The sequence below is a fragment of the Centrocercus urophasianus genome, unplaced genomic scaffold, assembly GCF_019232065.1.
Source record: "Centrocercus urophasianus isolate 14NV4802_14NV808 unplaced genomic scaffold, USGS_Curo_1.0 seq_9, whole genome shotgun sequence".
In the NCBI taxonomy this organism is placed as follows: domain Eukaryota; kingdom Metazoa; phylum Chordata; class Aves; order Galliformes; family Phasianidae; genus Centrocercus; species Centrocercus urophasianus.
Window position 1 is genome coordinate 40787340 of NW_024885532.1, and position 15185 is coordinate 40802524.

General features: G+C 40.6%; 1 protein-coding gene across 1 annotated transcript in view; it reads right to left on the minus strand.

Moving 5' to 3' along the window:
• The window catches only part of FAT3 (FAT atypical cadherin 3), a 361667-nt gene that overhangs the window by 41312 nt on the left and 305170 nt on the right, over positions 1–15185 (minus strand). The window contains 6 exon segments of the mRNA XM_042839287.1: positions 3403–4201; positions 6633–6830; positions 7359–7502; positions 10048–10185; positions 10744–10958; positions 13371–13760. Of these exon segments, the coding sequence (XP_042695221.1) occupies positions 3403–4201; positions 6633–6830; positions 7359–7502; positions 10048–10185; positions 10744–10958; positions 13371–13760 (1884 nt within the window).

A 15185-nucleotide genomic window follows, 5' to 3' on the forward strand; every position in this document is an offset into this window, starting at 1 on the left:
CATTTGTAAGACTGTAACACGGAATTTCACTATAGCAAAGCAGCCACAAGAAAACCTACTTATTTCATGCATCTTTGTTCTAACGCAAAAGAATTACCTTGCCACATGAAGAAATAAAGAACTGAAATAGATTTCTGCTTCTGAAAAATGAGAATGTCACGAGAACTATTTATTATATATTTTTACTCTGGTCCTCCTGTCTTTGCTTCCCACAAACATTGACAGATGTTTTCATACCTTATGTCATGTGATGGGGGATTGGCAATTGCATAGCCCCTGTAGCTACACTGAAATCCCAGTTTGTTATAATATTTTTCATATAAACACAAGCAGAAGAGCCAGAAATCTAAGGAGACAGTCTGTTACTGGAAAAAAATTATAGTTCAATTTTATTGATTTTAAAGGCTTAGATTGATACCCCTGAACTTTCGAACTTACCCTTCCAGAACGGAGCTGCTGATCCTCACAAGTTCACACACTGCCTGCTTTACAGTCTCCCTGCATTTTTATGTTAGATAACTCTGTTTGCTCACAAAGGTAATCTAGGTAAGCTATGCACAGCTGGCACGCATAAATTGTGCATATCTATGACATCTGCCAGTGGGAAAATCTCTCCAAGTATGATACATATTTCAAGAACGAGTGAATTAGCTCAAATTCAAGCTTCTCTGGGTTATAATTGAATCAAACCACTGAAAACATATGGAATATTTTTAATGGGTTTGTCATATTTCAAGCTATTAATATTTACTGGACTGGATCGTTAAACTATCCTAGTAACAAAGAAAGTATAATGCTTTTATTATATTGATAATATCTTGCTAATGCGTTCCTGTAAAAGGAAGCACAATAGGTGTATTCCACTATTCTCTGCTCTTTTTCTTGCTCTGCCACATTTATGTCCATGTACAAAGGATCAAAAGAAGCATTTGGATTTGTCTGATCAAAGGAAGTATTTGGATTTTTCTGACTCTTTCACTGGGCCTGCTCTCCACAAAAGTAGTGCCATACCCAAGTTCTCTAATTAATATATCCTCAGAAGTCTGTGTCAACCTCCTAAGTGACAAAACACAGTATGTGTCTGTATTTATCTAAAGAGCAAGGCCCTTCTTGTGGCTCCTTTGATTAAAAAAATTAAAGTGCATGAAGTATTAACTCATGTTGAGGAGGGCAAATCATGTTGTTGTTTTTGTTTTTGTTTTTGTTTTTTTTTTTAACTTCCTAACAAGGTCTCTTATCTCTGTACAAGTAACAAGCACCAAGGCTTTCATCTGCCTAGTGAGCTACATGTTTAGATCAGCAGCTCTGGACACGTTTTTGTTGGACACGAGGTGCACAAGGCCACCCCAAAGCATCTGTATCTCCCACGGGAAATGGGCACAGAGCAGCTTCAGCTCTGTGGGACCCCTCCAGCCTCCCAGCTGGACCAGGGAATGCCTGCACCAATGGCTCTCAACTGCAGGCTTCATGGCCAGGATAGATGGTCCCAAGGCTATGGATCACAGGTGGTAATTTTGGCAGCCTGAAATATTTTTTGAGGATTGATTGGTACATAATAGAAAAAAAATGGGAAATGGCTGTCCCAGCTGATTTTCTGTGCTTTCAGTGTAAGTGTGCTGAGCAAAGAGAAAGGAGAGAGCTGCTGGATCAGAACCATACCGCTCTGTAAAGCCAATTTTGGGAGCTAGGCTAACAGATTACGAGGCACATCCACTCACTACTAGTTTCTGAAGGGAATATACATCATTATTGACTTTAATAAGTAGTGAAATGAAATTATACACAGCGCAAATCCTGGCTGCCAGAAAAACAATTTCTGACACAGCGAGGGCCATAGCCATCCCTATGGAGATGAGGATTTGTGATTTCTGGGTACATAAACCAGACAAAGCTGTGAGTTAGGGAATATAAAAAGTGTTTTGCAGACAATGCTGTTGCACTGGCTCCAGGACTCGGCTTGGGGATATTGCAGCATTGTCCCTTTCCAACCTGTGAAAATCCTTTTTTATTTCAGAGCCTTTCATGTGTAACAAAAAAGACAAGTACTGTTATAATAGAAATATCTGTTCAGAACATAGAATGCTATTACTTAAAAACTGACCAAATAACCTGCTCTTGAATGTACATGAAAACAGCACAGATGGAAAATTCTGACATTTTTACAGAACTGAACTCCTATGGCATTATTATTCATGTGCTGCAGGACACAACGATTTCTGGTTCAGCTTTTTTATGCATTAAGGCCTGTTTTCATTCCCACTGAAGTTGATGGTATGACATGAAGTCCTGCTGACTGCTGCAGGGACAAAGGCTGGTCACTGAGACACAGCTACTGAATTCCTGTGCGGTTGTGTGTGTGTGTATGTCTGCATGTGTGCTTCAGATGAGTGAGACTTGGACATATTGATTTTACAGCAGCTTTTTTCTCTGCTCTTAAATGAAGTGGAATGAGGAGCAAATAGCTCGGCAAACAAAAGAAACAGAACTATTATTATAACTGCCTGAAGTGTTATTCTCCAAGCACAGAGCCACGTGGAAGACTGGCTGCCAAGTCTGTTTGTCATATACACCCCATGAAATCGCTGATAAAATGTAAGGCAGCCATCAGGATGTGAAATGTGAGGCAGAAATCAGGACAAAACCCCGTCCTGACTCCCCATGCAGCAATAAGGATCAGGAATAGTGCTTGGTATCAGTTACAAAATAAAATATTTCATTATTTTTCTGCTCCTCTCTGTAAAAATGAACTGTGCCTTGCACCTGTGTTGCTTAGGTCATGGGTCCTTTCCTTGGGGATTCCAGTGCACCACTGCAGACCAGGTGGCTCTTCCACAACCATGTAACTGGTTTATTCCAGTGTTGGTTAAGTTCTTTACAGAGAGAGTGGTGAGGTGCTGGAACAGGCTTTCCAGAGAGGTTGTGGGTGCCCTGTTCCTGCAGCTGTTCAAGGCCAGGTTGGATGGCCCCCTGGGCAGCCTGGTCTAGTATTAAATGTGGAGGTTGGTGGCCCTGCCTATGGCAGGGGGGCTGGAGATTCTTGATCCTTGAGATCCCTTCCAACCCAAGCCATTCTGTGATTTGATTCTGTGATGGAATGGTGGTGAACTGAATGGGAAACCACTAAGCTCCCACTCCTCTCCTTTCTCCTCCCCTTCCTTTCCCTCCCTTGGAAGTTTGCTGATGGCTCGGATCTTCCAGGAAAGCAGTCTTTGTCACACAAGGCCAAAGTTCACCAACTTCCATTTACATCAGTAAACACGAACAATTCTTCCTGAGCCTGAGAAATACATCAGCCAGTCGTGCTTTAACGGGCTGAATTGAAATGCCCCTTCTAATCTGCATCAGCAGCATAAAACCGATCCTATCGCATAATGTGTGAGGACGGGGGGGAGCAGTACTCACCATTGCACATGCAGCGCACATTCCGGTAAAAGCGGGGGCACACAAAACTAATTCTTGCCGTGCTGTAGGTCATCAGGGAATGGGAATCAATAGATAGACTTTGTTCACAGTGCTGTTCCTGACAATCCAGTCCAGAGCAATTCTTCTCCAAGATAGCAGAAATACGAATCACATTTTCCAAGTGTCTCCTGGCATTGGTAAGCTTCTGAATCAAAAAGGCAGGCTTATAGAAACCGCCGCTGTGCATCTGAACTGCAAATAGCATGTCGAGCTGATTGCTGCCTGCCACTGGCTGAATGCTGATGATGTGCAGGCTGTCTTGTTTCTGAGACAGCACCGCGTTCCGCAAGGTGCGCCTGAAGCCGTGCATGTGAAGGCCCACAAAGTCTTCTGGGGAAACGTTCTCGAAGCGAATGGTGACGGTGTTCTGCAGCATTTCCTGAAGTAATTGCTCAACGTGGACCACAACATCGATGGGGACCTGGAAGCGGCCATCACTGACAGACACATTGAGGATGTACTTGCCGTTATCGAGCCCTCCTAGGGCAATGATCTTCCCGTCGTGATTATTAACCTTGAACAAACTTTTCTGCTCTGATTTTAGTGTGTAAGTCAGGACATCATACACATCCTGATCCGTGGCGTGAATTTTTCCAATGACTCCACCTGGAAAATCATCTTCCATGGTGACAATGAAAATCTCCAGTGGAATGGCAGTTGGCTTGTGGATGCTTTCTTCAATAACCCTCACCTGAACGTAGGTGTGGGAAACCTGCTGAGGCTTCCCAGAGTCTTTTGCCTAATATAATTAAAACAACAACCAAACAACAAAATATAATATATATGTATAATGCAGCTGACAAGTAGAACTTTTTGCTACATGCATTCTAGACTTCCTGCTATATGATTTTCACAGCAACAGTAATTCTGAAGACCTCTCAAAAGAACTTCCCAAATGCATTTGCAAAATACGTATGTAAAGAAATGTGCCATCTTTTTTTAGCAGAGAAACTTAAAAACTCTTTAGGGAAACACAGATATCTTATCTAAGTGAATTGCAGACAGAAATGTGTCAGCACTGTGTCTCATTACTCAATGTGAAAAGTTCCCAGAATCCCACAGCTATCACTTGTCCCTTCACAGCAAAGCCATCTGAATGTGGTATATTCTACACCAAGTGAGTTTGGGCTCTCTTCTACCCTGGAAAATAGGCTGCAGCCCCGTGCAATACCAGCAGTAGTTTCTGTGTTGCTCTGAAGTGCCTCAGACCTTGCAAAGCCTATGTGGATGCGAGGGAGTCGAGAGTTTTCCTCAAGCACTCTGTGTGACTTTCTCTGAAGCATCCAAGAATCATGCTTGAAAATAAATAAAATTTATCACCCTCCAAAAGTGAAATAGGGTGCTTGTGCTGTTACTAACGATAAAATACGAGAGAAGCACTACACTTGGACAGATGACTGCATGACCCAGAGCACGTATGATAGCATCTGCACTTTTTTATAGAGTAAAGAGCAAGTATGACAAAAAATCCAAGGCTATCTTGACAGAAAAGTGTGCAAACTTGAATCAGTGCTCTTTCTTGTAGTAAGGAAAATGCTTCATTGAAGTCAGTATGAAGATATACTAGTGCATGCATTCACTTGCTTCAGAGAAGAACATATGATGAAAAAATCACAGATGTTGCACACGTTGAAAGATGTTTGCATTTGGATACAGGGAGGAAAATTTACTCACTGCAGAAAAATAACAGGCAGGATGGCAGTACCAATATGGACATTACTAGGAAAGGATTAGTAACTCTGAGGCACTGAAAATCATGGCTCCTACCAGGGCTTTGTAGAGAATTTTAGAAAATATTTTATGTGCATGTGTACAGATACACATACATGCAGAGATTATTCCACATTCCACTTTCAACTTTAACACTACTTTTTTAATAAACACAACACAGAGGAGGAATCTGATGGTGGAAAGAGGGAAGCAGCACTGCGGTACACATAAATGGAAAGAAAAAAATTCTATGCTTTATACACAACAGAAAACTGCAAAATATGTTTTCACTGAAGGAATCCCTAAAAAAAATAATACTGAGAGGAATCAGGCTTTTAATCCAACCGCTTGGTTTTCTGAATGTTTTGGTGCATCTCTGTGATTGCAGACTGGTTAATGCTTCGTTAATATGACATACTTGGATGTATGTAGCTGAAGATGCTGCTTGAACTTAATACCAATTTTGGCAATATTGGAAGTTTGGCTAGTAAACAGTCCTGAAAGCAGATATTTTTGGATGAGAACATAGCAGGAATGAAAAATGATTTTATTTTTCTTTTCCTACGAGGCTCAAAAAATAAGATTGCAAGAATATTAAATGGCAAACTTGTAAGCTGTCCCTTTGATTTGAACTGCTGATTGACATTAGAACTTGTATTTTTGAATTGTAACTCGGTGAGATTGTTATTGCTACAAACACCATTAAAAGTAGGTGTAAAAGAGAAGTTAGGCTCTAATTAGATTAACCCCAGCACAGCATGTTGAGAAAGGTTGTATTTTCAGACTTAGATTGTAGGACCACGTTCCATTTCAATGGAATTGCATGGACCTGCATACTTACTGAACTCTACTATGTTTTCCTATGCAAGCTTGAGAAATGGGCAAATTATTGCTGGATTTATAGCTACTCTGGTTAAAAAGTTCCTCAACAATGACTCTGGAGCTAAGTTTGAGCTGGACTTCTATTTCATGTCTTCCTTTTACACTCCCTAAGAGCTAAGCTGACCTTGGAAATGTGATTTCATGAATTTTTGGTCGGGTTCCAAAAATTTTTGATTAAATTTATGACTTAAAAGGAGAAGTGATTTTCCTTCCTAGAACAATATTTTGCTGTCACTCGTTCCGTGGTATATTTATATGTACATAATGCATTTTTGCTTATTTTCTTCTCTTAGCTACAGAAAAAAAAGATGAAAATCTTAAATCATAACTGCTGCTGCTCAGAAAATCCATTTCATGCAGAGAAGATTGGAAAGGTGGCTGGCTACCTATTTATATTTACATGAAATTGGGTTTAAGGACATCAAAGGAAATATACAATATTGTGCACATGTAAAATGGAATGCATGGTATTTGCTCACAGACTAAAGTCAATTAAAACCAACCCAGACAGCAACATACACATGACCTGACACTATGAGTTTTTTCTTTCTGTGCAGATGCAAAAAATGAAGGCATACCTGCACGCAGAGCACATATTCAGTTGCAACCATGTGTCTGAAGATGACTGCAGATCTCAAGACACCGTTAGGGTCCAGTGTAAACTCCTCCTCTTCATTGCCAGTGAGGATGGTGAAGGTAAAAGGAGGGCCATTGTGAAAAGAGTCTTTGTCTGTCACTACCAGCTGCAAAATGCTTGTGCCCACTGGTTTATTTTCCTTTACACGTATACACAGCGTATAAAGAAAAGGATTAAAATGATACATCTTATCACAATGATAAAATACCACGTTTTGCTATCAAGAATATACAAGTAAAAGCTTTTTGGCCAAGATGCCATTTCACTGTGGCATTGCTTTGGCATCATTTGTACACCAAGGACTACTACTAGAGACAGAAGCACCCAGTGGAGCCTGTCTGGCCAGGACTGCCTAACCACTAGGACTTGCATCCCAAGCAAGGCATGGACAAGTGCAAGCTCATCCCAGCTCAGAATTTTTGAGGCTAGAGAACATTTCCTGGTGCAACATGGATATAGAGTAAAACATGTGATGGATGCTGAAGTTAAGGAGTCTCAGTAAACAGAATCTGAGCAAACGGCTAGAAAAGAAGTGTTTATACTTTCTTTTGAATAAGATCATTTGATACATCTTTGGCAGATAAATCATCAAAAGCTGCTTAACTGAAACCAAATGCTTTTGTATTTTAAAAGTCAGAGAAGTTTTTGATGTGCAAGATAAACTTACTTGAATTACAGCTGTATAATTAGCTGGAGTAAACACAGGGCTGTTATCGTTCACATCAGAAATGTCCACGTTGACCGTCACAGATGAAGACAGAGGAGGGGTTCCACTGTCTCTTGCCTGAATAACCAATGAATAACCAGATATCTGCAAAAAGGTGAAAATATTAAATCATCATGAAAGCGGTCCTAAATTTTAACATGTGTTCTTTACATCCAATACACCACCAACCATATTCTAAGGAAAGCTGTCTGGCCTCATTACCTTTCCTGCCCTTTGTATAACATTATCCTGTTTACTGCCAGACTGTCCCAAACTCTGGTTTATAAGGCTATCAATAAACCTAACAGCTTCACTATATTAAAATAACTGTATCAGCTGAAAACAAAGGGATAGAGAAAAGTCGAATGATGAATAATATCCAAGCTCAGCCTAGGTCAACTGGGGTATGCAAACTAATTCCAGGATAAGATATTGAGTACTTAGGAGGAGAAGCCTCAATTTGACACACACTGTTTCAGATAGTGAAGGAGCCCCTCCAAAAAAGTTAATGGGCAGTTGGATTAAGCATACTGGAAAACATTTGAGATCACTATGAACAACATATTCCTTGTAACAAAAGGCTACAGTACTGTAGAAGATAAGGGATTTTTTGAGTCTTGTTTGCAACTGCCACAGACAGCTCAGCATGGTGTGGGTAGCTCAGTGCATCCCACCGGCTGTGGCACCCACAGACCCTCTATGCACATACGGGCACGTGCACAAAGTGTGAGCGTGTGTGACAATTTGGAAAAGATCTGTCTATGTGCAGCTTATGGATGACAGTGTGATTTCACAAAGTGCATCCTTATGTTGGCCTCCTTATGTCTTACAACTGCCTTTTACTGTATAGAGCTCTTGGATCCCCAGGGAGAGCTGCTGATATGTCTGCCCATGAAGCTTTCAGCGCAGGGGGAACAAAGGATGAACCCACATGTCAGATAAAGCACCAGGAAGGGGTAAAACATGGCCCCACAGAGTGAAATGAAGAAAAACTAACGGAGCTTTTTAGGGCGGGAGGAAGTCCAAAGGGACACAGAAGTAAAAGCTGCTGGGGTAGGAGAGAGGAAGGCAGGCTAAGTGTATGAAGCAAGGTGGCTCTTCTGAGCTATGGGACCAAGTTAAAGAAAAGGAAAGATTCTTAGGTGGATTACAGGGTCAAAGAAGTGTGTGATTTGATGGGGACGTACTGATAGTGTCAGGAGGAAGAATCCTTAACCATGGAGGATCAAGAAACTGAGGCTGAGCATTGATCCTTTTTTTTTTTTCACTTTCAATGTTTAATTTTTACTGCTAAAAATCAGAGGTTTCATGGGATCTTTCTGAAATTTTGTGTGAGTTTGTTTTCATTTCCACAGATCCCAGAAAGGTAAATGGCAGCAATCATGGTTTCTACCTGATTAGAGCTCTGGAAATGAGCTTCCTGATACCACTAAAACCTGGGAATCAGCACTGCCATTAGGGATCTACATCAGATGAGGCATCACGTATCATTTCCGCTGAAGAGAACATTTGTGTCTAGGAAATGTGCAAAGGAAGCAAAATAAAAGACAACACTACAGCTTACTTTATCTGAAGGAAACTTAGGAGAATGCAGATCTAGGAGCTGGCCTGAAATGTACAATGACAGTGAGGGTAAAAGCATATGTCTGAAAGCAGACATATATATCTCAGCTAAATCAAATGGAGTCACTAAATAAAATATTAATAAAGTATGTAAGAACCAATAAACCATGTAAGAAATACAGCAAATTTGTCGCATGTATAGCCTATTACTTCCTTGTTCTGCGGGACAAGGAAGGTCCTTCTGTCACCATTCACTAGCAATTTAATCCTGCCTGTATGATAATATAGAAAGATTATTTGCCTGTTTTAAGCAGTAGCTCTGCTTCCAGCAGGAAGCTTTTCCAGCTGAGTCCATTTTCTGGGGACAGCAATCAGCTTTCCCAGTTTTGCAGATGCATTCCATGAGTGAAGTATCCTTGAGTCTTGCATGTGTTGCAGGACTTCTGAAGTCATGCAGCACATTCCTGCCCTGCTTGTAGCACAGGCAACTGTATTTGTTTGTTTCTTTTTCTCCAAAAGCTGCTAATTGCTAGCTATAGCAAAATGGTGATAAATCACCCGAATCTAGGGAGCAAACAAAGCAGCAGAATCAGATTAATGAAGCACTCTTTCTCTTTTGGTACAGCCTGGCTACTCCATAACATCAGCTCCCTTGTGACATGTTTTGCAGAGTGCTAATTAATGGCTGAAGTCTCAGCTCTGTACTTGGTGCCACAATTCGCAGTTTGCCATGGTCCCTCTGTTGCATATAATGCTGCAAGCTTGTGCTTGGAGGCACAGAAGAGAGGTAGCTCATTAATGCAATAACAGCTGCCACAGGAAAAATCCAGGGTTGCTTCTTTCCCCAGTCTGGCCTCAGTAGTTGTGTTGGTGCAGAGTGAGAATGCTACCAGGGTAGCTGGCCTGGAAATATGACAGAGAAAAAGTCTGAGGTGGGAAAAGGGGAAGAATATTAGAAAGAGCTGTTGGAATATCTTAGGCTGATTGCTGCAGAGTGAAAAGCAGCTACTTCACAACTGGCTAGCAGTAGAGTTAAAATTAACACACATCTGTAAGCCATTGTAAGTCAAGAAATCTCACATCTTACCCTTTCTCTATCCAATTTCTTTTTAACCTTCACAAGTCCTGAACCAGGATCGACTGAAAATTCATTGTCTTGATCACCACTCACTATGGAAAAATGAATTTGGCCATTGGAAGGACTGTCCAGATCTTCTGCTATCAACTGTTTTGAGAGAAAAGTGAAAATCAGCAAAACAAATGTTAAGCCATCAGTTTGCTCCATTAATCACTCAACACCCCACAGAGTAAGCCTTCATATTCTATCAGGCTAGTCACATTTGAGCTGCGCATCACTTGGCTGCTCTTCATAGGAGGCTCTCCTTGGATCTTTTCAAAATTCTAGCCTTAAAACACATAAAATATTTTAATCTTATTATATATAATACAAATATCATGTATTTCCCTGAAAAGTTGAATTTTGCCTTTCCGGAAAAACCTGCTTATTTCAAGCTGACTCCTGAGATACAATGTCTTAAACACAGCACTGCTCTTTGACAGCATATTGTAGGAATTAAAAACTATTTTGGTATTACTACTTCTTTATTTCCTGGGGAAAACTGGCAGCTGTCTGGAAAGCCGTAGCAGACACAGAGTATTGGCTAGAGAACAGTTTGGTTGATTCAAGATGCATAATTTATCATTATTAATAAGTGCAGCAGTATCTTATTAAATGCAACAGAGGACCTCACCCTGCCTAATCACGGCACATGGCCTCACTCACCATTATAACGGAATCACCAATTGCAGCATCTTCACTGATGACTGCACTGTAGACCACCTGGCTGAATTTTGGTGCGTTGTCATTGACATCCGTCACGTTGACGTTCACAGTCGTAACAGCGCTCAGGGCTGGAGTACCTCCATCTTTTGCTTCCACGACTAAGTAGAAATCCTTACACGATTCATAATCCAAAGATTCAGAAATGGAAATGGCTCCTTTGAAGGAAGGGAAGTAATGTCAGCACTGAGTGAAAAGGAAATGCTGCTGCAGATTAAGGGATTTCACTGCAGCAAATAGTACAACATGCTATTTATCACCTGAGCACAAAATATGTTGTTCTAAACTTAACACTGCTTGGTCCAATAAAAATATTTGGTCAGTTTTCTACTACTGTCATTTAATTAAAGTGAGACGACAATTGTACTTGGATTGCCTCTACAGAAAGACACGAAGCTATTAATGGTTTCTGACAGAAATAACTGTGGAAATACCAGTACTACAGACAGAGAAGCGAAGGCCACATCCGTTCATGTGCCTGGGCTCATGCACAGAGCCTGTGGGAGAACCAGATGCCAACTCTGGAAATCAACACTGACAAATCAACAGACATTCAGTCCTACGTAATTAACTTCTCATGAATTAAATACTAACAAATGGGGTATGAATACCTTTGAGAAATTAGTTTTCTACCATCTGTGTGACTAAGCAGGGACTTCCAGAGTAAACTAGGTATAAAAGTTTTCAGTTCTCGCATCACATAATAAAAATTAAGATTATTTGTAACTTGAATCACTCTCTCTCAGATCTCTTCTAGGACAGAAATAGTTTTTATGCACATTCTCTACTTGTCTCACATGTACCTATAACCTTATCAAGGAGAGGCGAGTGCGTTGCACACAGATTACCAGTGATGTCTTGAAGGAGGTGATGCTGGACATGGCAGGAAAGGCTTAAAAGCAAATCCCTAACCTTGGCAAGGCAAATCCTCTTTAGTATGAACTCATCAAGAGCAGGAATGATTGGGGCTTAGAGGTCATACAGTCCAACTGTTGCCCAGCACAGGTCACTTAAACACGACCTTTCTTGAAGCTACTCACATCTAATGTCCTTAAAAAACCTCTAGACACATTACTTTCCTGTCCTTAGGAAATGTATTTATGTACTCAATAATTCCTACAGCAAGGAATTTCTTCCTGTCATTTAACTGAAATAATCCAAATGCAATTTAAGCTAATTCAAAACTTCTCTCATGAGTAGACACAAAGAAAAGTTTATTCCCCCCTCTTCACAGGTACTTTACAAGCTTGAATATTATCAGCATGTCTTCTTTTTTCTAGTTTAAATAGCCTCAATTCTTTCAGTCTTTCCTCCTAAGCCTCATTTTGTAGATCTCAGATCATTCTTCTTAATCTTGTCTGGGCTCTCTCCAAATGAATCCTACCTTTCAGCATGACTTGCTGAAAGCAGGAGCCCTGAAGAGAAGCTTCCAAGTGGCTAGCAGGGAGTCCCCACTGATAAATGCTGTGATGAGCATTATTTCTCAAGCCCTGATCAGGCATGCTACATCAGCACCTGGCTGTCTGGATCTCAGCTCCTGCCTCTAAACCGATAATAATGGAGCTGTCACACATTAATGAATAATAAATAGTTTTTGGTTTTTTTTTTCTTCCCTGTGTGATTAAGCTTCATTATGGGTTTTTATTGATTTATCTCCCTGGCTTCACTGTCAAATGCAAAGTTAAGTATTGCTGTCTAGACATATTTATGTTTAAATTTTGTTACCACTAATCAACATTGTGAAGATTGAAGACAACATACAATTATGTTATTTTAGGTCCTTTACATGTGAGGCAGTGGTCTTCACAAGGAGTGGAGAAAGATTTTTGCACACAGTAGTATAAATGACACAATGCATAATTCTCAGATTTTCCAGGTTAGAATCATAGAATCATAGAATCATAGAATCACAAGGTTGGAAACGACCTATAAGATCATCTAGTCCAACTGTCTCCTCATCACCACTGCCACCACAAGCACTAAACCATATCACGCAGCACGTCGTCTGGGTTACTGGTTATTACAGCTGCACTCAAACAAGTGTTAACTTCAGCTTTCAAAACCAAGACTGTTCTGCTCTGAAGCTCTGGTGGCAGATTTGTACCATCATCCTGAATGCTATAAGAATAAGGGAATCCACTGCAGGAATCACAGAAGATTCATACCTTACTATCTTCGTAGATTAAAGCCAAGCAAAGCAGAAGTTCCCTGCAGCCCCGTAGAGGCCCACAATGGAGCAGGCTGTCCCACCGCAGCCCATGGGCACTATGTGGAGCAGCTCTCCACGTGCAGCCATAGAGAAGCCCATGGTGCAGCAGTGGATGTGCCCATACATCTACACTGACTTCAGTGGACATACCAATGGAGAATCCACTCAAGTCAAGGCAGCTGAATGGTGCCATAGTTTAGACCAAACTTCAATATAACATTTGTTTTACTCTGTGCAACAAGACTGACAAGCTCTGAGTCTCTCTTCTTGGAACTTATGTGGTCCAAATGTTTTCCCCAAAGCATCCACATTTTTTCTGAAACTTTCATTTAGTATTACAAGTAAGAACTAATTTACAAACCTGTTTTTGAGTTAATGTTGAACCTTCCCTTCTCATTCCCAGACCTGATGAGATAGGTAATCTCAGCATTAGTGCCAATGTCCTGGCTTGTAGCAAAAACAGAGAGGACTTCAGTGCCAGGTGAAGTGTCTTCAGGGACTGTAACAAGATAATCTCTCCTTTCAAACACAGGGGGATTGTCATTAATATCTAGCACTGTAATGGTAACAGTAGCAAATGAGGACAAGGTCAGCACAATACTCTGATCTGAGGCCTTCACACTGATGTTATAGGAGGACTGAAGCTCTCTATCAAGTGGATGCTCCAAAATAATGATTCCTGATGACCGGTCAACTGAGAAGTAACCATCTGCAGAGTCTGCAAGGGAATAGGTCACTTTTCTGTTCACACCTGAAAGAGAAGCAGATGTGAAAATGATAAAGTGTATTTGAAAAAAGAGACGCAAACCAACTCCGCTCTTTTCACCTAATAGAAACTTTAAGCAAAATCTGCAACTGCACTCATCATTTCTCACTGATGGGAGCACACAGACATGAGAGCACTGAAAAGAACAGAACTCCTGAAGGTCTGGGAGACGAGGATGCATGTCAGATCCCCATGGATAATTGAGTTCCCTCTCTCATCATGATAACTTTTAAAAAGATTCCTTTGCAGAATTGCTGTGGTATGGAACTTTAAAGCAGAATCCATGTATAGACCCTGCCCAGAAAAGCTTATAATTGAATGCAAAACTCTCAGTGCACATCTCGAAGGAACAGAAATGTACTTAAGGGAAAATAAATCCATAAAAATACATCAGGTGGCACAGATTGTACTTGCTCCAGTGTGCCTTGTTTCTTCCGTTAAGAAGCAAAATAAAATCATAATACAATAACGTAGACAAAAGCTTCATCAAACAACTCCTGCAAGAACGTGGACATCTTACAAAAGGAAGTAGGCTCCTTCAGTATGAGAGCAAAAATTGAACCGTACAAAACTCTCTCATGTTTTCAAATCCTGCTTGTATTTCCCAATACATATCACCTATCCACCTAGCTGCTGACTATGCAGATCTATGCTAAAGCTGTTAATAATGAGGGCTGAGAGGAAGTTACTAACTTGGTTGTTTGCTGCACTACAGAGGGACAGTCATTTCAAATCTAATTAAATGTGAATACAGTTGAAAACTCACTCAAGTTCCCTTGATGCTCCTTGACTTTGTGCTTTGGTCCTGGGTGCTGTGCTAAGATATTTTAACACAAAGATCCACTAAATTGGAGTTTCTATGTTTTTAACATCTCTCAGATGAGCATTTGCTGTCCTTTTTGCTGGAGAACAGACTTTACAAGCCTGACATTAATCAGATGAACAAGAGCTACCAATCCCTCCTAGGCATATTTTGTTAATTTAAAATCTGTGACAGTATTATTCTGCTTTCCAGCAGCAAAGCATTGCAGAAATGACTGATCAAAAGCAGCACAAATCACATTTGTTTTCTGCTTGACGTAGCAGGAGTAGAGCATCCACACGAGGGGAAGCTGCAGGGATCTGGGGGGAGCTTTTCTTCAGCCATGCTCACATAAAAGGTAGAGCAACTATAAAGTTCCAGACCCTAATGGGATAGCACTACGAGTTACCATTTAACCTCATCAGGGAATAAAGTTTTTATGCAGTGCTTGAGACACCACGTCTATTTCAAATGTCTTCAACATAAAGAAAAGTTTAAATGCCAATACTGTAAAGAACCAATTGTTTGTTTGTATTAATCACAGAACAACCTCTGCATTTAACACTGCATAATGAAAGTAAAAAGCACAGAAAAGCTCTTCTTCAGCA